Source organism: Paralichthys olivaceus, chromosome 4, assembly GCF_024713975.1.
Source record: "Paralichthys olivaceus isolate ysfri-2021 chromosome 4, ASM2471397v2, whole genome shotgun sequence".
NCBI lineage: Eukaryota > Metazoa > Chordata > Actinopteri > Pleuronectiformes > Paralichthyidae > Paralichthys > Paralichthys olivaceus.
Genome location: NC_091096.1, coordinates 25,294,522 through 25,321,023, shown reverse-complemented (window position 1 = coordinate 25,321,023; position 26,502 = coordinate 25,294,522). Strand labels below are relative to the sequence as shown.

General features: G+C 40.2%; 4 protein-coding genes and 1 long non-coding RNA gene across 9 annotated transcripts in view; 4 read left to right on the top strand and 1 right to left on the bottom strand.

The window, feature by feature from the left end:
• niban2b (niban apoptosis regulator 2b) overlaps positions 1 to 5,066 on the top strand; it is a 32,940-nt gene extending 27,874 nt beyond the window's left edge. The window contains exons 12-15 of one of the 2 annotated variants that reach the window (XM_069524376.1): positions 157 to 264; positions 2,870 to 2,981; positions 3,099 to 3,976; positions 4,037 to 5,066. In XM_069524376.1, the coding sequence (XP_069380477.1) occupies positions 157 to 264; positions 2,870 to 2,981; positions 3,099 to 3,976; positions 4,037 to 4,192 (1,254 nt within the window). In that variant the 3' untranslated portion in view covers positions 4,193 to 5,066. Of the gene's footprint in view, positions 1 to 156; positions 265 to 2,869; positions 2,982 to 3,098 lie in introns of both variants that reach the window. The other variant, XM_020102393.2, reaches the window with a different exon arrangement.
• Positions 5,067 to 7,735: 2,669 nt separating this feature from the next.
• LOC109639087 (perforin-1-like) lies at positions 7,736 to 10,687 on the top strand. The gene is made up of 2 exons (XM_020102368.2): positions 7,736 to 7,852; positions 10,110 to 10,687. Exon 2 carries the CDS (start codon positions 10,124 to 10,126, stop codon positions 10,508 to 10,510), a length of 387 nt encoding a protein of 128 aa, XP_019957927.1. The 5' UTR covers positions 7,736 to 7,852; positions 10,110 to 10,123; the 3' UTR covers positions 10,511 to 10,687.
• A 362-nt stretch (positions 10,688 to 11,049) lies between these two features.
• LOC109639090 (perforin-1-like) lies at positions 11,050 to 14,611 on the top strand. 2 transcript variants are annotated; one of them, XM_069524375.1, is made up of 2 exons: positions 11,050 to 11,107; positions 14,045 to 14,611. In XM_069524375.1, the coding sequence occupies exons 1-2, from the start codon at positions 11,065 to 11,067 to the stop codon at positions 14,452 to 14,454; spliced, it is 453 nt and encodes a 150-aa protein (XP_069380476.1). In that variant the 5' UTR covers positions 11,050 to 11,064; the 3' UTR covers positions 14,455 to 14,611. The 2 variants fall into 2 exon arrangements, with proteins under 2 accessions (XP_069380476.1, XP_019957929.1); XM_020102370.2 differs by lacking the exon at positions 11,050 to 11,107 and adding an exon at positions 12,384 to 12,496.
• Positions 14,612 to 15,996: 1,385 nt separating this feature from the next.
• On the top strand, positions 15,997 to 20,424 carry paxx (PAXX non-homologous end joining factor). Of its 3 annotated transcripts, XM_020102342.2 has the most exons (7): positions 15,998 to 16,239; positions 17,033 to 17,093; positions 17,185 to 17,234; positions 17,639 to 17,823; positions 17,956 to 18,006; positions 19,392 to 19,485; positions 19,572 to 20,424. In XM_020102342.2, the coding sequence occupies exons 1-7, from the start codon at positions 16,118 to 16,120 to the stop codon at positions 19,618 to 19,620; spliced, it is 612 nt and encodes a 203-aa protein (XP_019957901.2). In that variant the 5' UTR covers positions 15,998 to 16,117; the 3' UTR covers positions 19,621 to 20,424. The 3 variants fall into 3 exon arrangements, with proteins under 3 accessions (XP_069380475.1, XP_069380474.1, XP_019957901.2); XM_069524374.1 differs by lacking the exons at positions 19,392 to 19,485; positions 19,572 to 20,424 and adding an exon at positions 19,049 to 19,228 and having other exon boundaries at positions 15,997 to 16,239; XM_069524373.1 differs by lacking the exons at positions 19,392 to 19,485; positions 19,572 to 20,424 and adding an exon at positions 18,334 to 18,571 and having other exon boundaries at positions 15,997 to 16,239.
• Positions 20,425 to 22,031: 1,607 nt separating this feature from the next.
• LOC138407531 (uncharacterized) lies at positions 22,032 to 22,947 on the bottom strand. Its single transcript, XR_011240955.1, has 2 exons — positions 22,806 to 22,947; positions 22,032 to 22,252 (listed from the first exon to the last, which is right to left on the bottom strand). It is a non-coding gene; the product is annotated as an uncharacterized lncRNA (long non-coding RNA).
• Positions 22,948 to 26,502: the final 3,555 nt, after the last annotated feature.

Sequence of the window (26,502 nt, the reverse complement as noted above, 5' to 3'; positions counted from 1 at the left end):
CCACCACGTGTTACACATCTTGTTCTTGTTTTATCAAACACTTTGAACGGGGAAATGTCACCTTATAAATTCAGGAAGAATCAGTTCACTGATGAAACTTTCAATGTCAGACAACACTCCTTTGTGTGTAAATCATGTGTTTCATGGGTTTTTCAGAAGTTTGACTATGACAGCAGCACAGTGAGGAAGCGTTTCTTCCGCGAGGCTCTCCTCCAGATCTTCATCCCCTACATGCTGAAGCAGCTCTGTCCCTCCTGTGGCTCGGTGAGTGCCTCAGCACAAACAGGGTTTCATGTAAAAGTGTACAGACCAGTGTTGAGTTGGATCTTTGATGGTTTAAAGAACAGACACACAATGATTTTTTTGATAAGGATTTCTTACATTTAGTTAATGAGGAAGTGTTCAAATAAACTCTCGCTGTCATTTACATGTCTCGCTTAATTCACAGTGATGCTCTGCTAATAATCCAGTTCTATTTGTTGCCATTTTTTTAGTTGAGATGTGATGGTCAGGTTTTGACCTCTGATGAGACACAGTGTCAGCTTTAAACTGGAAATTCGTCATTCAAAATGTCATCAGTCTCCACGGGCTGTAACAGTACTGCAGTACTTTAGTCATCATGATTTTGTAAAAGGTACTAAACCTATTTGCACTGATCTTTGTGGGCTGTGAGCAGGAAAGAACTAAATTTAGTTTTACATTTTCATCTTGTCTGGAAATAATATGGACCTTGATTTTAAACATTTATGTTGTTCAGATCTATATGTTTCCTGATGATTATCAGACTTCTTGTTTTTATATTTCTGTTATAGGAGCTACATGTGTCGTCTACTCTACTGTAGTTACCATTATGTGATTTTGGCAGAATAACTTCAATGCCTTACACTAACTGCTCATTATCTGTCTTCCATTGACGAGTCATGTTGTTAGCGAGCTAAACATGTGTTTTAAAACAGTGGTCAGAGTGAGAAAATACCAGGACTGATGCTGACTTACTCTCATCGTTCTGTTGACCAAATAAACATGAAATCAGGTTTTCTTACAGCAGTAGTTTTGTCAGGCTGAAGATAATATCAAGGAAAAAGTAGGATTCTTTACTATTTGAGTAATGACACAAATGAAAATAAGCAGATTGGCAAACTGCTCTGCAGCAGCCTCCTGAGCTGCAACATTTGTGTGAAGCCTACAGCAGAGGTTCAGTGCTCTCTGGTGGACAAACCCTGTTATTAAAACAACTCGAGCACCTGTTGGGCTTTCCACTGCATTCATTTACAGTTTTTAATAGACAAATATAAATCCCACAATCAGTGTATCTGCAACATTTGAGGATATACATGAGGATGACATCTAAAATATGCTGTGATGTGATGCATGTGTAAAAGAAAATGTGTGGAAGAAATTATCAAATAGAAAATACTTATATAATTGTCTAACTTTGTAAAAGGCAGACATTTGTCTTTGCTTACATGTGCAAAAGGTCAGATAAAGGGTTCATTAAAACACAGCATGTCACATCCAAACAGACATGTTTAAAAGAACGGTTTGCATAAAACACAGCTTCATTAGATGATTATGTTATGTGATGGCATAGGGACAAATTATTTCCTGGAGATGATTTTCTTTGCATTGGGGACTCTAGTCTGTACCTTTACCCTGAGAGCAGGAGCTGGACGTACTGATTCAGGGGTTGGCTGTTGTCCTCTAGGGTTTTGCTACTTAAGCGTTATACTGCTTTGCTTTAGCTTTAGATGGTGCTCAAGTGTTCCCGGTCTCTCTCGCCTCTCTCACTCCCCCTCCCCACTATCTCTCTCTCTTCTCTCCCCTCTTTTCCACCCATCTCTCCTCTCCTCCCCTTTTTTCTTTGCTTACCCCAACCGGTCGAGGCAGATGACCGCCCACATTGAGTCTGGTTCTAGATGGTTTCTCCCTGTTAATGTCCACAGTCGCCAAAGTGCTGCTCATTGTGAGAACTGTTGGGTTTCTCTATATTAGTAAGATTTGAAGGTCCTGACGTTCTATATAAAGAGCCTTGAGATAATGTATATTATGATTTGGCGCTATACAAATAAAATTGAATTGAATAGAGCCATATTATCAACTAGAGAGATTATCTCTATCACACATAATTTCATTTGTTTAATCTGAGAATAATATGAGCGATAAAATGCAACCCTGGGGGACTCACATTATTCAAAACCACACATTAAATAATTTACCTTAACTCTGTTATGTCAGTCACATAAAAATTTTGTCCAGCAAACAGCTGCTGTTCACATGCAAGTTAGAGATGCAGTAGTAGGGTTTCTGTATTTATGGTGTGAAATGCAGAGGACCAATCCATGAATAAGATCCATGTGAGGGCTTTTGGTTTGTCAGTGTCAGAGGGTAACATAGGACTCGTTCCATGCATTCACTAATAATCGGTGTTAAAGCGATGGGCTTGAAATCCAGCAGTTTTTTTGGCTCCAGTTTTTTAGGAATAGAAATTTTTGTTGATGTTTTCCACTTTGTTGGAACAGAGCTTGTGTCCATCAGCAGCAAACCCATTTCCAAGCTGTTCGGCACAAACTTCAATACTACCATCAATCCTTGAGCTTTGCGGGGGGGTCACCTCCGTTGTTGTGATTTATTTTTGTTTGCGATAGTTAAGAGTTCTGTTTTTAGATTCAGCTTATTAAAACGACTAAAAAAAGATTCCATTGAAAAATTGACAGGGACATTGTATTGAACACTGAGGCCTCTCCTAACATTACTATGGGAAAACATCTCCTCCACCTTTCTCTTATACTGACTTTCAAGTCCTTATCTTGTGCTGTAGTTAAGATAAGTGGAAACCTATTGAAGACGTGTTTTTGTTGTCAAATACCAGGAGCTGCCGCGTTTCAAGGAACTGATCTTTGAGGATTTTTCCCGTTTCATCCTGGTGGAGAACATCTTTGAGGAGGTGGTGCTGCACTCGGTCATGAAGGACATCATGATGGGTCAGTTTTAAACACTGCAATTCATTTTTATTTTCAATTCGGAAAGTCCTAAAATATATAGTAATACCTAAACCAAACATATAAAACTCTGTTTTAACCTCTTCTCTCTGCCTGTAGCTGTGAAGGAGGCGGCGGTCCAGAGGAGACACAACCTTTACAGGGACAGCATTGTCCTCAGCAACAGCGACCCCAGTCTGCACCTGCTGGGAGAGAACCCCTCCATCGACTGGGCCAAGGAGCATGGGGGAGCACAGGGGGAGGTGGAAGGAGCAGAGGAAGATGCTGAGGGCGACTGCGGGAGTGAAGGTGGGGAGCCCCAGAAGACGAGGAGGATGAAGCAGGTTGTGTCCATGATCCAAGTGGAAGATTCCTCAGTTATGCCCAACGAGTCGTGCATTGAGGTGCCTAGCACTGACGACATCCCAGAGGGGGATGAGGAGGAGGTGGAGAAGGAAGGAGATAGGGAGGAGAACTCGGACGGTAAAGCTTCTCTTGACCACATTGAATCTGCAAGTCCCAAAGCTTCAGAAAACCATGCAGCTTTGTCTAATGGATCTGCAATGAAGGAGGAGGAAGCCAAACCAGAGGAGCAGGTTAAAGAGCACCGTTGCATGGTTGAATCTGCTACAGAAAGCGTTTCGGCCTCAGAGGAGAAGGAAGAGGGAGAGGACAAGCAGCCTGCGCTGGATGAACAATCACCCTCGGACCAGGAGGCCTTAGAGGAGGCATTGCCCCCAGCACCTCCTCCCAATAAAATCTTATCAGGGGCTACAGAAACAACCCCACCAGAGGTGACCACTGACTCCCCCCCACCTCTGCATGATGACAGTGGTTTCCATTCTCCCAATAGTGATGAGGCAGAGGCAGAAGAGGCAGTGGTCTCAGCGTCAGCAGAGGAGCAGGCGGAGCAGCAGACGGAGGAGCAGCAGGCGGAGCAGCAGACGGAGGAGCAGCAGGCGAAGGAGCAGGTGGAGGAGCAGCAGGCGAAGGAGCAGGTGGAGCAGCAGCTGGAGGAGCAGCAACAGGCTAAGGAGAAGGAGGCGAGGGAGCAGCAGGAGGAGCAGCAGCAGGCAGAGGAGCAGCAGGAGGAGCAGCAACAGGCTAAGGAGCAGCAGGCAGAGGAGCAGCAGGCAAAGGGGCAGGCTGAGGAGACCACTGCCACACCAGAAGCTAAAGCCAAAACCAATGACTCTGAGAGCAGAGAACAGTGACAACATGATGTCCACCTGAACTGAATCCTGCCCTGTCATTGTCCCCGTCTTGAACCACATCAGTCTCCAGTTTCCACACGAGTTCCAGTCATTTATTCACTCAGCAGGTAGTTTTCACCGAGCAGGGCTCCGGTGCTGTCATCATCAATATTTTTAATGGGTTTGTTTTCTATGTCTATGATTTTCTAAATTTGTGGATGTGACAGAAAATCCTCAGCAAACACTTGAGCTCTCTATCCTCATAAGTTCCACACTTTTCTTTTCACCTGGTATAAATGTGAGCACAGCGGACGACCTGCAGTCCCTAATGGTTCGAAACATGACAAGTTGAAGAGCATCTGTTTGTGAAACGTGTGTAAACTGATGCAGCTTGTGAGTTGTTTCACCTCTGAGTGGCCTTCAGTAACATTAGGAGTACTGTACGCCATATGTTGGTGTGAGGACAGACTGTACTATTGGAAATTCACTACGGTGATGGGCAACTCAAACCAAGTGACATAAAAACATTCAGAATTCTTATTTGCTCTCATTCAATCTCATTAATCAACAGAAAATCATTTCCAGAATGAGGAAAATTCTCAGAGGTGTTTTTCATTAACCGTCTTCATACACATGTGTTGGTGGGTGTGACACTATCTTATGAGTTTGTGCTTTAACAAAGCTTATTTGTATGTGTGTATATATGTGTCTATGACCAATCTGTCTTTTTACGTAATTTTATATGATTTCATCAGTGCTCATACTGAATACTCCATCCCTGTTTTATTTATTATTCTGCACCCCTTCTCTTTTTGACCAATTTCCTTTTAGATACATTTTACTCTTGTTTTGAAATGAATGTTATTGATAATAAATCATTATCGATTAAATATTATCATATTGTCTTCAGTTCATTTGTTGTTACAACTTGAGGTGTGTGTGTGACAGTTCCCGCTTCAACAGACATTTTGGAATATTTTGACTCCTCAGCAATGGCTGCATTCCTTTTACATGTGGGTCAAATGATGCAGAGATTGCACAAAAAAATATTATTTAAATATCCCTAATGAATAGTTTAGGGCTAATATCCAGTGTTAAGAGTTGCGTCCTCTGTCGGTCATGAACTCACATTTCAAAAGAGTTTCAGACAGACATGTTTACATGACATGGAAGCTATTAATCATGTTCATGTAAAATCATTGTTCATAGATAGACAACATAGTTCTGGTCCTTTGTCAGCTATGCAGTCACAAAGTTGACAGACAGGCTGGCTTTTATACACAAAGCTAGGAAAACACAGCTGTCCTCAGTCACATCACCATTGATCTATGATCACTCGTCCTGCAACCTGCTGCATGGTGGAGAAGGTGGACATTGGTGTATTTTTCCTATTTGATCAAACTCTGTGTATTTGAACAGTTCAGTGGTTTATCCAACCCACAGATAATAAACCATTCCCGGTATTACACCCAAGCAATCATTCCTAGCAGAGCTTAATGCTGATTCAGGCCACTTGAACTGAGCTCACTGAGAGCAATCAGGTCAAACAGTCAGATCTAAAAATGTCCATTACAGTGTTGAAGTGTTTTCATGTTTGTGGTGTTTCTGGATTTTTTTTAGCGAGTTTCACAAAATATGTGTGGCTTTATTCTGTTTTGTTTTAAGGGGCCACTGTAAAGATCAGGCTTTTTTTAAGATAAGGGCAGTGTAAGAATTAGGTGAGCTCATCGAATTCCATTGTGATCAATTTAAACATTGATCATCTTTGCAATGGTTGGGAGACTTTTTGTTTTTATTTTATGCCGTTTTCTCCTTTGAGGTCCACTTCCAGTATATCATCCCTAATTTGCAAGTAGCCACAGGGGGAAAAAATCTTGAATTATCAACCAATATATTTATTAACAAAGTGCTTAATCTAAACCAAGAACAGGACGTTTTCCCCCTCGTTGACAGCTCCATATTAAATCAGATTAATATGTCTTTGTTACCACAAGCTTTTAAGATAGCTGTTATTACACCTCAACTTAAAAAGCCCACTCTTGATCCAGAGGTTTTAGCTAGTTATAGACCCATATCAAAGCTGCCCATCATTTCAAAAATCCTAGAAAAAGCAGTTGCTAACTAGCTGTGTGATTACTTAGATAGTAACGGTTTGTTTGAAAACGTTCAGTCAGGATTTAGAATCCATCACAGCACAGAAACAGCACTATTGAAAGTCACTAATGATCTTTTCATGGCCTCAGATGATGGACTTGTCTCTGTACTCGTCCTGTTGGATCTTAGTGCAGCATTTGACACCATAGATCATAAGATCCTGTTACAGAGACTAGAACAACATCAAAGAAACGGCATTAGACTGGTGTCAATTATATAAATATTAAATATATGCTCCCTTTAGGCAACATCATCAAAAACACTACATACACTACCATTGTTACACAGATGACACCCAGCTGTACATTTCTATGAAGCATGATGAATCTATTCACTTAGTTTAACTTCAGGAATGTCTCAAGAACATCGAGGCCTGGATGACCCAAAACTTCTTACTTCTAAATTCAGACAAAACTGAGGTCGTTGTAATCGGCCCTAAACATCTCAGAGAATCACTGTCTGAACAGATAGTTACATTGGATGAGGTTTCTCCCTGTTAATGGAGTTTTCTCTCCACAGTCACCAAAGTGCTGCTCATTGTGACAACTGTTGGGTTTCTCTATATTTAATATGATTTGAAGGTCTTGACCTTCTATGTAAAGTGCCTTGAGATAATGTATATCATGATTTGACACTATACAAATACAATTGAATTGAATTGACAAGAAAGTGTCGGTGTTTATTCTCTGTGACTCCAACCTGGAGAGTATCATGTACTGTATGTACTGAACATCCACACCTGAACAGCAAGAAGAGCTGGGACCAATGACCTGTGAGCCAGTCTGTATGACATTCACACAAACCATAGCCTAAAACAAAATTACACTTCTATCATAGTCAACATCATTTGTTAATTCTGCCATATGTACAGCCATAGACAGAATTGAAGTACAGTTTTTCTCTGATCCCCAAGTAAACTATAAAGTACAAATATAAATACACATATAATTAAGCACCATATAATTAAGCAACAGGAAAGTACACAAGCATACAACAGTATACAACATATAGATTAATACCCAGTCAAAAAGGCACAGGGTAGATATTAAATGCAGTGAATGGCTGTGGTGTAAACAGCAATAATGTTCATCCACATGATGAGTGAAATAGCAGCATTTACAGTAAGTAACAGCAGATGTGCTTGCTAAAGAAGTGACTGGTTCATGTTTGCATTGAAAAAGACATTGTGAAAAGTTTCTCGATATTTTGACACAAAACGTTGTTGCATCACAAAATCTTTTCTCATTACACCGTCATTTACCCCATTTCATCAGTTAATGAGTCAATCATCAAGTTTTTGTTTTAAGCAAACTTGTATTACCTGCTTTGACAATGGTACAGTCTTCACAACATATTTGCAGGAGTCAAAATATTTCTACTTCTGTGCTCTTGTGTAATTTGCAACTGTGCTGAGAATGTGGCAGGTTTTCTGGGAGGGTTTTTTTATCAAACTGATATGAGCTGCGCTGGCCTTTAAAACACGGGACTGCAGACAGAGAGGTCTGAAGCAAGGAATCGAGACTACAGGTAAGACTTTCACATCTAATATTCTGCTTGTGGCCAAATGAGAGTTTCTTTTGATTTCTCCTCTCATTTCTTGAATTGATCCATTTTCCTGAGTCACACTGCTCCTATTTATAATTGAACAGCTGCAGTACACCAGTACTGTTGCAGCAGCAATATTACCACTACTACTAGTAGTTCTACCGCTACTGCTACTTTTAACTTCATTTTCTGGTGTCTTCTTTCTCAAATTGCCTTTTTGGGATTTCCCAAAAAACAACTACGATTGATATTCTCACATGACACATGAAAAACAGTGATGATACAATGCTTTATAATAATACACTTTTAAAACACAGTTACAAAGGGCTTTACAAGTTAAAAATGAAAAACTGAAGGCAACCAAATGATAAACAGTTAAAAAGCAAGCAATAAGAAACTATTAAAAGCAATTTAAAGGTCATACAGCATCAGAAACAAAAAACACAGAAAAAAGGATCAAAATAAAAGATTGTAAATGTATAAAAATAGAAGTTTGATAAGAACCGGGAGAAAGCACACTGATAAAAGTGTGTATATAAAAGAGAATGAGGAGTCAGTCTCCCTGACAGGAACCCTGACAGAAAAGGCCCGGTCACATTTGGTCCTGTAGAATGGTGACTATAGGGCCTTCACTGAGGACATCAGCTTACACCTGGGCACATATGGCGTCAAAAGATTTAACATCTACTGAGGTGCAAGTCCAGAATGGGCTTTAAAAATTTGCAATGAAATCTTAAAAGCATTTAGAAAATGATTGGAAGCCAGTGAAGAGAAGCTAAAGTCGGAGTACTATGTTCTCTTTAATGGAGCTTTATAGTGAGTTTCACTTCATCAGGGCTTTGTTGTCTAGTCCTCAACTTCACTGGTTCAGTTCACTCTGATCACACTCAGTAAAAAAGTCTGAGAGTGATTCCCTTCTTTAAATTGTTAATCGTCAAAAAAATAGTAATTACCGTTTTTTTCTTTAACTCTGTAAATATCAGGAAATAAAATATCAGGAAATAAAAATTCTAGTGATACATTTGTGTGTGTACATGCATTTGCACCCATGTTTCCATGATATGATTAGACTTGTTATCAAGTGTTATATTAATTCGAATCTAATAAAAAACCAAACAACAATTAATGAAATAATGTACAACTTTACATTCACATGACACATGTGATCCTCCTTAATTGGACATTATATACAGAGATAATTGATTTAAATAATGATTTAGTTTGACAATACAGTTTCTGCAGAGGATTATCCATGCATCTGTAAAAACACTGCTCCACTTATTGAAACATTATAATACCTAAGTAGATGTTGTATAATCTTAGTAATACTACACATTATTACTACTGTACATGTTGTAAAGAGGTAATTACAATTGCAGAAACAGTGAAGAAAGCCTATGTATGAAAGTGTCGATGAGATATGGTAAATGTAGGTAGAAGTGTGAAAGGAACAAACAAATCCAGCTGTTGTGGAGCAACATTTTCACACTCGCTTCCATAGAAGACGGTGTTTTATCTTATAAAATGTCTACCTCCGAGGTTTGTGTGTGGAAAGACGATAACCATGTTGGCTTCTATTATCTGTAAGGGGAGGAGCTGTTACTTTTTAGAGTAAAGGCAGAAGGTGCAAAATGGCCTGTTCACAGCGTTTATTTGTTAATTCCTATACTTGTTTTTCCTTTTCCAGTTTATTATGTATACTAATAATAATAATGATAACGGCTTGAATTTATATAGCACCTTCCACGGGACCTTCCTTTAAGTGAAAAGTGTATCACAAAGGACAAATAAGAGAAAAACAACAAAACAATCAAAATCTATCAAAACCAGATACAACAAATAGAATAATCCAACATTTGACCAAATTCTTTTAAATCCTTGACTAGTCTTGAGATAGTTGTGTCAAGTGTTATGGTGTTGTGTCAACGGTTTTAATAGATGTCTAAATAAAACGAATGATAAAATGCTACATTTAGTAATTGCAGGATGGTTTTATCCATTTGCAAAAATGAACACAATCCTAGGAGAAATCTTTTTTCTGGCAGTTTTCTCATGTAAGACTGGCTTCTACCTGCAGGTCTGACAACTGACTGGTGGCACATATAGTTTTATGTTGAATAAGGTCCCAATAAAAATGTGTTTTGGTATCATTATGACAAGAAATTTGAATCGTGAAAAATTATGAGAAAACATTTGAGAACATTAGCAACAATCTGGATTTTTTATTCCTCCTCCACAGCTTGCTGTGAAGCCATGGCCTCCCGTCTTCCTCTCCTCCTGCTGCTCCTGTGTAGTCTGACTGTGGCTGAAGCCCAGCTCAGGTTGTTCAACATTCGGGCAAGTGGTCTTCCCTCTGACATCCTGGGAATCACAGATGGCTACGTCAAGGTGTTCTGTGGCTCAGCCACTCTGGGTACGACATCCGTCCAAGACAACAATCCCAACCCCTGGTGGGAGGAGGAGTTCTCCTACTTTAATGCCCAGGAGAACAACATACTGAGGCTGGAGGTTCACGATCATGACATGATCTTTGATGACCTGCTGGGAGTCTGTCAGCGTCAGATCAAACTCGGAACCCATCAACATGACTGCTTCCTGGAGAAAGGTGGCACCCTCCGTTACACCTACACCCTCAACTGAGACAGTCATCGGGCAGAGTGTGCAGATGAATCTGACCTTCCTCACATGCAACCCACATCTCTCTGACAGGCTCTGAGGAATGTTTTCACAAGCTGGTGTCTCTGTCCCACTGTATTGCTGAGTAAAAGTACACCTTTTTCCAAGGTTGAAAATGAAAAATAAACTCTGCTGAAAGAAGTTTTACTCTTTGTGCTCAAACCACTGTCACATCTCTTCGGCATTTAGTTATAACTGAATAAACCTACGCTTCAACTTATCAGACTGTAGGAAGCATTGGGTCAAATATGTTGTGAATTTCAATTCAACATCTCAAAGTTCAGGCCTCAAAATTATGGTAGACGTCCATACAGAAGGCTGTAGCACAGAACACACAGGGCCTGATCTACTAAGGTCTCAAATAAAGAGTGCTGAATTGCGTGTGCATTATAACAGATTGCACGTTTCGTTTGTGGGCGTATTTGCAGGTGATCCACAAAAAATAATTGCGCAAATGATAACAGGAGCAAACAGGGAAGAGGCAGCTGAGAGTTTTGCGCGCGTTACTTCTGTCTGCTATGGTGGAAGAAGCAAACAAACACGTTGTTGAGCTACAGCAAGGTAATATTAATATAACTCAAAGAAACACGATATGGGCGAGTATCTGCCAGAATGTAAATGCTGTGGGTAAAAACAAAAAGAACAACCGATGAAAGACATAAGACATAAGGAAAACTAGCTCACCATAAAACATCGGCAAATAAAACAGGTGGGGGGTCGGTGTAAGAGATGCCTCTGACCAATATTGAGCAGGAGGTGCAGTGCACTTTCAGGCAAGACACTTGGGCCATTGTAGCGCACACGGAGCGCAGCTGGTCAGTGCTGTAACTGGTGTGACGATTGCCATCATTGCTCTGACAAGAGAGGGATTATTTTTGCGTCAATCCAAACATGCTAACACGAGCAGAAAACACCCATTCTCTCTGTCTTCTTCCATGCCGTCTCCTCCTCACCACAATAACTGCAGCCATGTGTGCATAACGCTGTGCCGATTAGCACCTACCTTTCAAACCCACCTAATGTGGACGCAGTCACAACCAATTTTTTTGAGGCTTTATTAATCACGTGTGCTAAATGAAAGTCATCAAGTTTGCATGTGTTTTACACGTGCAAACCTTTAGTAGATCAGGTCATACTTGTCATACTAAAATTATGTCAACGTATTCTTGCATTATTTTTTCCCTTTGCTAGTTGTAAACTGTGTGACTGAGTTTAATCAAATGCTTCATATTCAGGTCTCTCTGCTGGCTCCCTGGCTTTGTTCAGCTGAACTGGGAACTTAGCCTCATGGAGATTTCTTGTAAACAGACAACAGTCAAACTGTTTTACTCACCATGTGTGTATCCATCACACCATCATGCACAAGTCGAGAAGGTTTCCTTCATCATGAAACATTTGCAAGGTCCACCTGTAACGGAGTACATCAACAAAGTATTTTTAATCCAGCTTTGTTTATACTCATGTTTACTAGCTAGCCTTCTCTTTCCATGCCTTTCTTCATGCATTGTAGCAAATCTTGGCATGTTACTGCCGCCTGTCAACCTGACCCAAGCCTAACAGTGTTGCAGGACAGGAAACAATATATTTAAACATTTCTAGTTTGAAATTCGATCATGTCAAATAATATGTTCCCAACATTTGATGTGTGGGAGTTAAGACAATCTACCTATAGTCTTTATAAGTCAGAGTGCCCATGTGTTATCAGGGTAAACACACTGTGACCAACAACAACTTTTTTGTCCAGAATATTTGGTGTCTTCGCCCTTCATGGGGGCAGATAAGGTGACCAATGAGCAAAACAAAAATCTAGATGTGTTGTGTTATATAATGCTGAGAGTGTAACAGGTTGTGTCGTTGTGGGAGGGTGATGCTGATATTAGCCCCACCTACCTTGAAAACCACATGGAGCTACACACAGTGTGGTGACAGACAAGGCTGTCGAGACCACAGGTAAGATTGTTACTGTCACTGTAATTTAGCTCTCTGTGGATTTTTCTCTTCTTTTTAGTTCTTCAAGTTAATCTATACCTTCAGACCATTTCTGATTTCTTGAGATTTCTATCCTTTTTGATTTGACATCCCTCCATTTGCTGAATGAAACATGCTTTTAAATGTAAATATTTCATATGTTTTCTCTCTAATACTTACAACCAATACCTAACAACAATACCTAAATACTAAATATGATTGTTAATGTAAGTGTCAAGCACGAGTCAATTTTGTTAAAAAAAAAAAAAAAACAAGTTTAATACCATGCCATCACTTTATGGAAAGCAAATGTTATTTATGCCATAACCTAATCAGAGACCTTCACTTTTGGCCTCATGACAGAGAGTTTGAGCCCATGCAGTCTTTAAGGTTAAGACTAGAGTTCATTCTTTTAACAGGAACTAATAAGTAATAAGTAATCTTGACAAAAGCAAACTGGGCAGTGCATAAATTAGATGAGAACGGATCTGAAATAAATACAAGACATATTGGAATTGTTTGCAACGTGAATACAGCACGTATCTTTGGGACTATTAGAGATAAGATGGAAGCGAATGGAAATTAGACATAAGTTGGCAATGAATGGACGAACAGTCCAAATAAACCCAGCTGTTATCAGGCAACATGTTCTCACTCTCTTCTCTTAGAGATGATGGAACACCCCCCTGACCTCTGACCTTTCACTGAGTCATAAGTGATGAGTCATGAGTCATGTGGGGTTGACACAGATGCTTTGCTTCAGGAACATGACTTGTCCATATTTTCAACGGTCCTACATTCAACAAATGTGTATGTGTTATGTATGAACTTGTTCTGTTTCATCTCATCTAATGCTTCATATTTTGGGTCCATATGAGGTTTTATATTTTTATCCTTTTCTATTATTTTTACATTCCCTTAATTTGAACATCTGAAAATAATTTAATGCCTTGGAGCATTAATTTGAGAGAGGATCAAATCTCCAGCCCTGCTGTTGGATATGGGATGTTTCTACATTTCACCCTTGATGAGATAATAAAACTGAATTGAAATAAATTGAAAGTGTCCCATAGGAACGTATCCGCACATGGACGGAGCACATTTTCCAAGATATCTCCACAAATAATGAAGAGACAATCTGAGATAGTATTGATCAGAACATTATTCCCCTTCATATATCATGGCACCATAAGGAAGTCACAAAGAAGTGCAGAGAATAGCATACATACATCAAAGATATGTTTTTCCAGGTATCTCTGCATCCTATAAGACAATAGACAGCATCTAAAAATAAAATTAAAGTAATGATGATGACATCAATGTGAAATCAGAAAATTACATCTTTATGAAATAGCAGGATATGTATCGCTCCTCTGATGCTTTGACCAAACTAAAAAGGAAATGAAGCTGACAATGTCAATAAATGCTGTCTATAACACTAAAGTAACTAAAACAGTGCAGACACAAGCACAGAAAACTGAGAAAGTGTCACAGAACATCCCAGATGAAAAAGCTTTTACTTCTCCACAGCTTTCTGCGAAGCCATGGCCTCCCGTCTTCCTCTCCTCCTGCTGCTCCTGTGCAGTCTGACTGTGGCTCAAGCCCAGCTCAGGTTGTTCAACCTGCGGGCGAGCGATCTACCCTCTAACATCCTGGGAATCACAGACGGCTACGTCAAGGTGTTCTGTGGCTCTGCCGACCTTGGTGAGACATCTGTTCGCAACAACAACCCTAACCCCTGGTGGGAGGAGGAGTTCACGCATTTCCAGGCGCAGGAGACCGACACACTGAGGCTGGAGGTTTACGACAGTAACTTCTTCTTTGATATCCTGCTGGGAGTCTGCCAGCGTCAGATCAACCTGGGTACCCATGAGCACGACTGCTTCCTGGAGAAAGGTGGCATCCTCCATTACTCATATTCCCTTGGTCAGCAGGATTGAGACATTTGGTTGTTACAGGCAGCTTGTAGTGACTACATCTCCATGTGGTTTTCTCAATGTCCTGTAATCCATTGTTTCAGGTTTTGATCTGATGAATCATATTCAGATTAAACCGAGAGATCCAAAGTACTTTATTCAATAAACCATATAAATTTGACTCTGTATTTTGTTGTCTTCCTCCCCTGCCGCTCTGTTTATCAACAGGCTATTGTTCACCAATAATAAGGGACAATACATGTATAGGTGTTAAACCCATTCACATACAATTCATCCTTAATTAATTCAGGTAACCACATTGAATTGATAATGAATGAGCAGAGTCCTTAGGAGAAGGTTGCACTGGATATTCACTGCGTGTTGCAGTGAGACGAAAAGGGAAAGACAGGTCAGTGAATAAACACTTGCAGGTGTAACTTTGCATTACAGATGTTTACAGCCTCGTTTAGCCTGACAGAGAATTTGAAGCACACACAACAAAAATCAATCAACAAGCAAAAATAACATTAACAGATTATTAATTAGTCACAGTAATTCACCATTCTATTGGGGTGACTCAGGGAACAAACAGTCCTTACAGGTGAGAGACCATCATCGCCGATCAGTCCAGTGTCTTCTCCACATGTTTGGTGAAAGCAATGGCTGCAGACCACAGGACAGACTCTTGCTTTCTGGATCATCTCTGTCTTAGAGAGAAGGCTGATTATGTGTGTTTGCTAACCAGACAGTTTAAACAGACAGGGACACACTGTATTTACCATTAACTCCTGTCTGACAACTGCAAATCATATGCGACATCTCTGTAGTTTATCTTTTTTTTTTACTTCAGGAAGTCTTTAAATGCATATTCCCCTCATTTAGATTACTTAAATGACTGTCCCAGATTCATTACCCAAAGCTTGGTGTCATATTAAGTCAATCAAGTATCAAAGAACTCAATTAATATTTTTCACAATTTGATAGCAATCAGGAACATTGTCTTATTTATGACAGATTTATATCCTTAACATTAATCTTGTCAGAATCTTATATCAATGGCCTTGTCATGCAATTCCAAGGGGAAATTTCTGATTGACACTTGCCCTGCCCATTTCTGTGACATCATCCCAATGAAGCCATGTGATTTCAGTCACATGATGTCCATGCTAATTTGTAGTAAAAGACCTGCTGACTAAATTTTACTAGAACAGGAAATAAAAAGACTGGAGTCTAGGTATCCCAGATTACCAGTTCACCCGATATCAGTGTATATGTAAGTGCACTTAGAGTAATGTAAAACCGGAGTCAAATTTATGTATGGAAACACATACTTGGCCAATAAAGCCCATTCTGATTTGGTTTTAGAGCAAACTCTTATTCAGTGGCTGCTCGTGGATATTCACCCACAGGGAATTAGACAGGAAGTAAAGCAGTAAAGCAGCTGGGACAGAAGAAAACCCAGACACGTGTGACAACCATAGACTGTATATAAAGACAATCTGTGAACAGGTGAACTCAGTGATCCGTCCTCCGGTCCAGTAGGTGGCGGTAATACTCAACATCACATAAAAGCCAAAGAAGAAGAAGGAGGCCCGGCTCTGTGTTGTTGTTGTGCTTCCTGGTTTGTGTTGATGGACTGAATGAATACATGTAAGAGCTCGTGTTGACTGAGCATTAGAGACAGTCTATGAGCAGTGGAGGGAACATGGACGATGTGAGGCCCTCATCGTACTGCACCGTGTTGGACGGAAAGAGCCAGGCTAAACACCTGTGTTACACACACAGGAGAAATGGACTCTTTCATATTTGGTGAGTCAAAGCTGGTGATAAGCTCAACGGTGTTTCTGCTGAAGGCGGAGAACTGCATTGTCCATTTAGAAAAGGCCAGTTGAATGTTGTGCTCATCAAGGCGCCATTCGCAGACATGTTGACTGAAAACAATCAGCTACTGCAGGGCTTTTCAAAGTGTGGGGCGCGTCTCCTCTAGGGGGCGCCAGAGTTCTTCAGGGGGGGGGGGCGCGATTGTGGTGATGTGAGGTGATAAAAATTAAATGTGATGTGTAAAAAAAAGGGTTAGGGTTAGATCTTCTGAAAGTACAGATGTTTGAAATGTTTAAATAAGATGTTCTGAAAGTACAGATGTTTGAATGTGTAAAAAAAGACATTCTAAAAGCACAGATGTTTGAAATGTGTACAAATGTGTTCAACAACCATTTTTTAAGTATGAATGGAGGGGGGGGGGGGCTAACTCTCCCACACTTTGAAAACCCCTGAACCAATGGATTGTTACGATGTATAATTTATGCAGAATTGAAGAACAACTCCCAGACTCAGTAAAGCAATCATCGGTTGTACTCTCCCTGTGTATTTATATTTGTTTCTTTATCAGCTAATGTAATATTAACAAATATTTATATGCAGTCTGGTTCACAAGTCTTCCATTCAGTGTGTGTACTGAGACAGTAATGTGAACACATGCAGTCCAGGGTAAATAAAACAACCGTTCACCTTGATTCTACCTTATTTCACTTTTGAGACCATGTAATGAAAACAGTGAAATTGTGCAGTTTGCGTCAGTGTGTCAGCTGACACTGTTTTGTAGTCTGACAGATGCTGCAGATGTTTGGAGCACAGAGTACGCAGAGGACACCATGAATGAGTTTGTAAGTTTCACCTGCAGCTGAGCCGCCAGGGTTCTCACAGAGCATCTTATTCCTGATCTGCCTCTGGTTCTAACTTTACCTGTTTGTGCAGAGACAGAAGTTTGCCTTGAAATCTACAGAGGATTTTATTCACAAACTCAGGTAAGATTATACTCTATTCCTTTAAATACCCTTTGTGTAATATGAGTAACTATTAATTGTTGGTGCCGGTGAAGCATATTGAGTAGCTAACCAATCAGCGGCTGTGGCTTAGTATGTAGAGCGGATTGCCCACTAACCAGAAAGGTTTGATCTCAGTCTCCCCCATTCCACATGCTGAACTGTACAAAGACACTGTGCCAGAGGTTCATGAGTAATATGTTATAGAGAAAGTGCTGTACATAGATGCACTGTATAAATGTGTGTGAATGGGTGAAAGTGCTGTACAAATACAGATCATTTACTGGTACAACATGTCAGAGTGTGTGTATGTGTGCCAAATGTGTGTGACTGTACAGATCAGAGAGTGTAATCATGATATCAGTGTTCCTCCGTCTTCCCCTCAGGTCTGCCTGTGTTAGTGGGAACGCGTCTGTCGTCATACATGACACCAGGGCAGAGCTCCAGGTGTCCTCAAGGTCAGGTGACCTGAGTGTGAGTCTGTCCAGGCTGCAGGGGCCACAGGCTACAGAGGAACTGAAGGAGCTGCTGTTCAGAATGGCAGACAGCCTCACTCAGCTCGACAGCAAAGGTACTTTGTTCTTATGACTCACTGCCGGTGCTTCATAAAGTTTCAGATTTGAGCTTGTAAGATCGTCTATAGAGTTGAACCCCATGGTCACTCTGGAATCAGTGCTGGATGTGTTTTGTCACCCCCCTCTAGTTAGACCACCGTCCCTCAGTCCAGTAAAAAATCATCAGAGGAATCACACAGGTACGTATGTTCTTAAAGCTGTATCCAGTCGAGGCAGAAGGCCGCCCACTAGAGGTTTCATCCACTTATTTAGAGAGTTTATTCTCTCCACAGTCACCAAAGTGTTTGCTCATTGTGGAAACTGTTGGGTTTTTCTTTAATTTTAAGGTTTTGACCTTCTATGTAATGTGCGTTGAGATAATCTAAATTAGGATTTGTTTAGTAGTTTGCTTATCACAGTCGCTTTAATCTATTATCTTAATATTACGTTTAAAAAAGCGAGGGCACTGCATATAGCTACTCTTAGTAATAAGCAGACTGACCTGGGGTCTGCCATGTAATCCACAGGGGGGCATCTACAGTCCACACTGAAGGTCTCCAGCATCAGGAGTGTTCATGCATCTACGTACTCAAAAACTGAGTCATACCTGACAAATAGAGGCAAAGGACTTTTACTATATTGATTAGATTATATACGTACACTGCCGTAATTATAGACGGCTGAGAGCAGGATATGAGTAATTTCATCATGAACTATGGACAAGCTCCAAAACTTAAATACCAAAACCTTTGTTGACAAAAACCTGAGCTAGTGGGTGACATGATTTCAATGCAGTGGGTTTTGCCACTTTGACAGCCACCCACACACAATTTCCCCTCTTACACAATCATTGCCAAAGCTCTGGCTATATACAATCCAATTTCAATTTAACACAGAAGGTTGAGACATAAAAAAATTATAGAGAAACCCAACAAGGTTAAACTAAACTCAATCAAATCGGTTCTCATTGGGAAACAGTTAGTGGACTACATGGAGAAACTTATATCACTAATAGATCAGGTGGGGGATAATAACTACAAATACTAAGCTGATAATAGCCTCGACTGAATCATGGATCATAAACACTTGAAGGGTATATTTTCCCAATTATACCATCGCCAACAAAATACCACACACAATCAAACCCATTCATTTACGCATTTAACCCCTCTGAGCCCTCACTTGTTTTGCTGTCTTATTTTCTGTGTGGTTTCAGTCACGTTTCCTCTCCTCCCTTTGCAGCTATGCCCCAGAATCAGGCTCATCACCATCACAACAACATCCTTTAGCGCTAACACCTTTTTTTTTTTCTTTTCTTGTGTTTTCCCTCAAATATGATACACGTTTAACATGACATTTGCATGGTTATTACTGAGAAACCAATGCTCCTCCTATTTGGTTGTTTGCGGTAACATAATAATCCTAGTTCGAGCTGTTGCCACAATGGTGCATCTATTTAGAACATCACACATACAAGTATCCAGTTAGTAAAGGTTTGTCTACATCTTATTACTAATCAGAATCCAGGATTGTCAGTAGCCGTGTTATAAATATGGTGAGTTGTTAAGGAGATGGTCTTCTTCAGGGTTTGAGCCCCGGCAGCAGCAGAACTGTGGTCCATCAGTGGCGGTGAAGAGAAGAGATCCAGGGGCTTCACTCATCAACCCAGGAACTAAAAAGTATAGTTTATCTCCTATGAACTGACAACAGTAGCCCAATGACTCTCTCTGTGAAGGGAAGCTACAACTGTTCATGTGTTTTGCAGAAAGATGCAAGCGACTGGCGTGGCCTTTGATGAAGCAGACGACGACTGATCCTGTTGATCATTCAGATCCTGTTCTCACACTGCTGCTGCACCACCAACAAGAAACATGCTTTTAATCCATTCACACAACATTAGGGAAGTTTTTAAAAAATCTCAGCTGCTTAACTGCTTTTAATCTGGAAATGAAATAAAGAATAGGTTGTTAGCTCTGACTGTGTAAAACAGATAGTATGGTCGAAATCATTCTCAACATAAACCAGAAGAAAGAGACCAAATATTACAGTGTCAAGACAAGTGGTTAGAAGGGAGGCACCATCCAGTCAATAACCACGCCACGTACTTTCCCCCCGTGTCTTTGACACCTTCAAAGAAAAGACAAACAGCTCATTTGCCCAATTTGTTTTTTACTAAATCCTCTGATATTGCAAAGAATTATGTGAGATTTTTAACATTAAATGTTTTTAATTCTGGTAAACAAATGTTTTAAATGTATTTTAACATTTAATCTGCTCTGCTCTTAGCCCTAGAAAATAACTTCACCAACTACACAGCTCAGAGTGTTGAAGTGGGTCAAGAGACAACTCTTGACAGACAAAATATTTTATAGAGGCGTTCACTTTCGGAAGGTAATTGAACACTTGACTCGATCCATGTTACAGACTCATCCAGTGCTAATGTAGCATTTTCTGCATTTCTTCTGGCTCTGTAATTATGAACTTTTTTGGTATCTGATGATATTTGCCAAGCTCTGATTATTTTGTTTTGTTAATTATTAAATTATTTCGTTTAAGAGTTGTAAAATAATCTGTCATTTTCTACTGAAATAAATAAATAAATACATTGAAAACTGCAACTGAACATTTTGGTGTAAACCTATGAGCTGGTATAGTGTTCTCACATGGCAATATGTTATAATGACATTAGTTAAACATTTCTAGGTATTGGACTTTAATCTTCTTAGGTTTTAACTTAAAGTGATAGAGATCTTGATCAGGACTCAGTTTTCTCATTTAGTGAATGAGCTGTTTTAAAGATTTGAGAACAATGTTAACTGATTATGTGAAAAATAATCAAATCTGGACACAGAGGCCTGAATTCTGATCACAACAACCGCCATGGACAGAAGTGACCACCATATAATTATATGGTGATAAAAAGGAGGATGGGATCAAATCAAAGATATCTGGTCAATTAATTATTCTAATTAATTAATTTCCACATGCGGAAGTTTCGTTGGGCTGATACTGATATAAAAAAAAGCACTATATAAACACAGACAATTTACAGACAATTTGTTTCTGCTGGATTGGACAAGAGACCAGCGTCTCAGTCTTGAATCTGAATTTTGGAGAGCATGGCGAGTTTTAATGGTTTGGCTGTGAAGGAGGCATGTGTGTTTATTTCACAGATGGGACTTATAGATTTTGAATTAGAAGCTTTTGTCTGAAGCTTCTGCGACTCTCTAAAAAGAGGAGAACACAGGCGTTTCCTAATCGAATCAGTGAGTATCCATAGCAACCCCATAGACACGCAGAGGAAGAAGCTCCTCTTTAAATTGACCGATTTCAAACTTTTTCACCACGCTCTGCTTTAGTCCAGTGGTTGAAGCTCTTACATCATGTGATGTGAGTCTGGGTTCAAGACCGGGTGAGGACAGGAGCTTTTGCTTCACTTTTTGACAATTTAAAAAATAAGTCCCCCCCCTCCCCCAATAGTAACTGGATGTTACCAGGAAACATGTAAAGAGCATATATTCTGAAATATAAGCCCCCCCCCCCCTCTTGTTATAGAATGTTACCAGGAAGTCTATAAGGAGCCTATATTTTGAAAATAAGCCCCGCCCCATAGTAATAGGATGATACCAGGTAACCTGTACAAAGCCTGGTTTTTCAAAATAAACCCCCCAAATAATTACGGGATGTTCCCAGGAAGCCTGAAAGATGCTAGATTTTCAAAATAAAAACCCGGAGAGTTGCGGGATGTTGTCAGGATGCCCGAAAAAGAGACTGGATTTTCAAAATAAAAAAGCTAAATAGACATTTTTTACTCTTGGTAGTTTATAACCCGGATTCAGACCTTGAGTTATTGTTTGAATTCATTATCACGTTTTCTTCATCAGTAGTGAGAATACACTTTCATCATGTCATGACGGTGTTCTGGGAGTTAGATCAACTTCACACATAACAAGGATCCCAAGCGAAGCTCATACAGTTTCAAAAGATCTAAAATATAATCAGGAGCTGGGTCATGAACAATCTTAAAGGTTTAAAATCAAACACTGAGTCAGTGAGACGTGGCTGTAATGGGTGGAATATGACTGAGCCTCTTGTACGTTACAAGTTTTTTAAAGCAAAGTATTTCCGGTGATTCTGGAATTAATTCAAGATAAGATAAAACTTAATTGATCCACACACGTGGGAAATTCAGTTGTTGTTAGTCAGAGTGTGGAAGTCAAGTAAATTTAAAAAAGGCATTAGAATTTTTTTTTAATTAAAATTACATAAAAGAAAAAAACAAAAATACAAAGTGCTACATGTAAGTGCAACTTGACTTAGACCATCTTCTTAACCAAGGTGTCTGTCTGGTGTCCTGAGGTCAATGGGGACAATGAGATCAACAGACTTCTGGCCCGTCCACAGCTGCACAGCTGTTTGGGTGGGTGTCGGGAGTTGAAGTATCTTCTGGAAAGAAGAATACAAGTTTCTTTGTATCTTTTGCCAGTTGTCTATAGCATTTGTTGTCTCATCCATCTTCAACACAATGTCATTGTTATTTCTGGAGCTGAAGTTTGACTGCTGCTGCGACAGAGGTGGCTTTGAGCTGTGTGGAGGAATGCACTCAAATGCTGCCGCTCCTGCAATTTTACGTTATTGATCTTGGCTTCCATGAGCTCAACACTGTATCTCTTATTTGTGGCCCTTCCTTTTTTAAGAGCACTGGCAAAACGAATGGTTCTCCTCCTTTCTTTTTCAAGAGTGGAAGCAATGTGTTTACCTCTCTCCTCCAACACAGCCTTTTGTATCTTCTCCTGATTAAGGGCATTTTCAAGTTGGACCTGTTTAATCTTGCTCTCCGACAGTTGTTCTCTGAGCTTATCGACTTTATGTTGGAGCTTAGCATTGATGGCTTGATTCTTCAAGATGATATCATTTTTCTCTGCCAGGAATTCATGCTGCTGAGCAAGACCTTTTTCCCTCTGAACCACTAGCTGAACCTGCAAGGCTTCTAACTTACCCGTGATATACTTGTTATCCATCCTAAGTGTTTCCATGTCATACGTCAGTGTCTCTACGGATACTGGGGCTTTCTTTAGCATCTTTAATTTCTTACATGCTCGCAAGAACTGGGGTTTCTCCTTCTTCGCTTGTTCCTTAAGTCTGCTGCAAGCTTCTCTATCTTCCTGCTGCTGCTGTACAGAATCATCCTGTTCACTTTGTAAACTCTTGTTGCCAGAAGCCAGCTGGTGATTTCCATGGGTCAGATGGTCCAGTTTATCTGCATCCTGCACGGTTTCTTTACATTTTGCCTCTGTGGCCTCTAATGTACCCATGGTATCCTTGTTCTGCAGCCTTTGTGTATCCTTGTCATACAGCAGCACTTCTGTGTCTGCTGGGGCTTTCTTTAGCCTCTCTAATTGTTCATTTACTCGCAAGAATTGGGCATTCTCCTTCTTCACTTGTACCTCAAGTCTGCTGCAAGCTTCTCTGTCTTCCTGGTGCTGCCGTGCAGCATCCTCCAGTACCCTCTTGTTCTCACAAGCAAGTTGATTATTTTCCTTGGTCAGATGGTCCAGTTTACACTGCTGGGAGATGGCAGCCTCACGAGCACCCTGCATCTCACGTACAGCATCCTTCAGTTCACCTTGTAGCCTCTTGTTCTCAGAGGCAACTTGGACATATTGAATCATCAGGTTGTCCAGTTCAGCTCTGTCTTCCTTATGCTGGTTCATGGCAGCCTCGCGAGCACGGCACATGTCAGTTCGAACATCCTCCAGGTCGTCTTTTACCCTCTTGTTCTCACAAGCAAGTTGGTGATTTTCCTTGGTCAGATGGTCCAATTTACACTGCGGGGAGATGGCAGCCTCACGAACACATTGCATCTTGCGTACAGCATCCTCACGAACACATTGCATCTTACGTACAGCATCCTCCAGTTCACTTTGTAGCCTCTTGTTCTCAGAAGCCAGCTGTTGATTTTCATGGGTCAGATTGTCCAGTTTATCTGCATCCTTCTGCTGCTGGTTTAAGGCATCTTCAATGTCGGCCTTTTTTCTTCCACTGTTTGCAAAGGTGGCTTGACTCTTAAATATATTATCTTCTTTGTGTGACACGGTTTCTTTACTTTTTGCCTCTGTGGCCCCCTCTGTGTCTGCTGGGGCTTTCTTTAGCCTCTCTAAATTCTTATTTACTTGCAAGAACTGGGCTTGGTCCTTCTGGGCAGGCTGTCCCTTGTGTAGGGAATCTTCAAGTTTACTTCCTTGCCTCCTGCTCTCAGAAGCCAGCTGGTGATCTTTGTGATCCTGGTCGGTTGTCCATGACCTCCTCATATCAGCAATTTGTGCCTTCATAGAGTCAAGTCTTGCTCGAATTGTGGTTGATTCAGCTTTCTCTTGCATAAAATTGAGAGCGTCTTTTTCTATTGGCTCCTTCTTCAGGTCTTTTTCCATTTGAGCTTGATCTCTTTTTACGCTGTTCACATTCACTTCAAGAGCAGTTCTGGCTCCACTTTCTCTCAGAGGGGCTTTTTGTTGATCAACTTCACATGACAGCTCCGATTTTCTGAGCTGTGAAACATAAAACAAGTATTAGTTTGTTGTTCATTTATGTTCACTCTTAAACAATATTTGTAAATTAGCATATTTATCAAACCAATAACGTGTCTATTTGTCTCGTCTGCTTGTGTAGCTTAATAAACTCGACAAAATTACAGGTAAAATACAGACAACACAGAATTATTGAATTTGAGTTCATAATACATTTAAGGTAATTAGATGAGTTACACATTTAAAACTGAATATTAATTACAAAAGGTAATCATTTACCAATTAATGATTTGTTTTAAAAATGATTTCATAATTTATACGTTTTCTGATTGTTGTCATTTGAAAATAAGTAATTATTCATGTGAACGAGTTGTTTATATATTTTTGTATCTGGAAACACACACTTACCTCTGAATCTTTATCCTGCAAACTTTTCTCTTCTATATTCTTCTTAGTGTCCTGAAGACAATAGCTCGGCGACGTATCCATCACTGTCGATTCGTTTTTATCTTCTGATGATTCTTCTTGTTTGAGCGTGGACAAAACTTTGTTTTTATTCACCAACCAGAGCACCTGATTAGTGTCAAAATGGTTCTTCCTGCTGATTGTTCGGTTTAATAAATAAATACGTGAACACAAATGCCCCTTTGAAGTTTCTGCTTAACTTTCTCTGGTTGGCCCTTTAGTAAAAAAGTCTGCAGAAACTCAAGTAAATGTGCTTTAAACGGTTACTGTGTGTTCTGATCTTTTGATGCTTTTGATCCTTTGATGTACTTTAATTCATTTCATATGATGCATTTTAGTACTGTGTGTACGCGTGTCTTTGAGTGCGCGTGTGCATGTGCACGTGTATTTGTGTGTGCACGTGTGTGCACGTGTGTGTGTGTGTGTCCGTGAATCCAGCGGAGATCAAAATGTCTCCGCAGAAGAGATTATCTAGTTACTAATTATTATTATAATAAAAGCAGAGTAGGAGCCAGAGCCTTCAGCTATCAAGCTCCTCTCATAGTTTCAGTTCGTGCCTCTCTGTGCAGCACTTTCTATGAGTCGAGAGTTACTAACACCAAATATTTGACAGGTGGAGGAGGGGGGCGCTCGCTCCGTGTGTATCTAGCCGGGCTTTGCGCACCGTGGCTCGGCCAGTGGAGCATGTGCACCCCGCCAGGGCGAGATAGAGAGAGAGAAAGACGAGAGGAAAATGTGAGAGGGATAAGCCTGAGAGACACTGTGAACCTGACAGGCACTGGGATCTCTGGAACGCTGGAAAAATAATTCAATATCATCAAGTACTCGCTGAGTGAGTGGAGAGGTGTCCTCGCTCGCTCCGTATGCGTCTATATGCTCAGCCTATGGAGATTTTTCTTCCACAAACAAAATGTGCGTTCTTATTACCGGTGGGTCAGTTTAGATAGACAGATGATATTTAATTGGATATAATCTTACCACGGGCCTTGAGTTTGACATGTCTGCACTAGATCATTGGTGCATGTGATACATCTTCAGCATTTAGTTATTTACCAGCCTGTCATGTTAAGTGTTCATAAAACACTGTTTCCATTTGTTGACTTCATCTCTATTGTAGATTTTATTACCTTTGGACAGAGCCAGACTTGCTTTGTCTGACTGTTTTCAGACACTGTTGAGCCAAGCTGACCAACTGCTGTTAGTAACTTCATAATAACCCTGCAAGAAATCCTCCTCCTCCAAAATGTTGCAATATTCCTCCAATGCCATGAATGGTCAGATACATAACGACTGTGTGTATCACTACTGGTAAAGGATGGAGAAAGGTTTGTGTTGTCTTTTTAAAGTCCCCTCCATTGAAGCTGGTGTCCTCGCTGTTGTATTAAATATGTAGTTCCTCTAACTGTGTGTTAATGTTAGGTAAGGGTTTTCCAAATGTATTTTAACATTCAAACCGTGAGAGGACAAAGTGCTCACGTCTCATTTTGGTCCATGAACAAATGAACTGTGTGCACCAGCGGGATCCAGTGATCGAGATCTTCTTTTTGTGAGACTTTCTGTGTCTCAGTGACCTGGTCTTCAGCGACAGGCAACTTTTGGAATTGAAAAGAATACAATGTTGAATAGATGTTGTTAGATAAGCTACAATCAATGTTTTTTTCTGTATATAAATTAAAGTAAAGTAGATAATAAAAAGTTATCTTT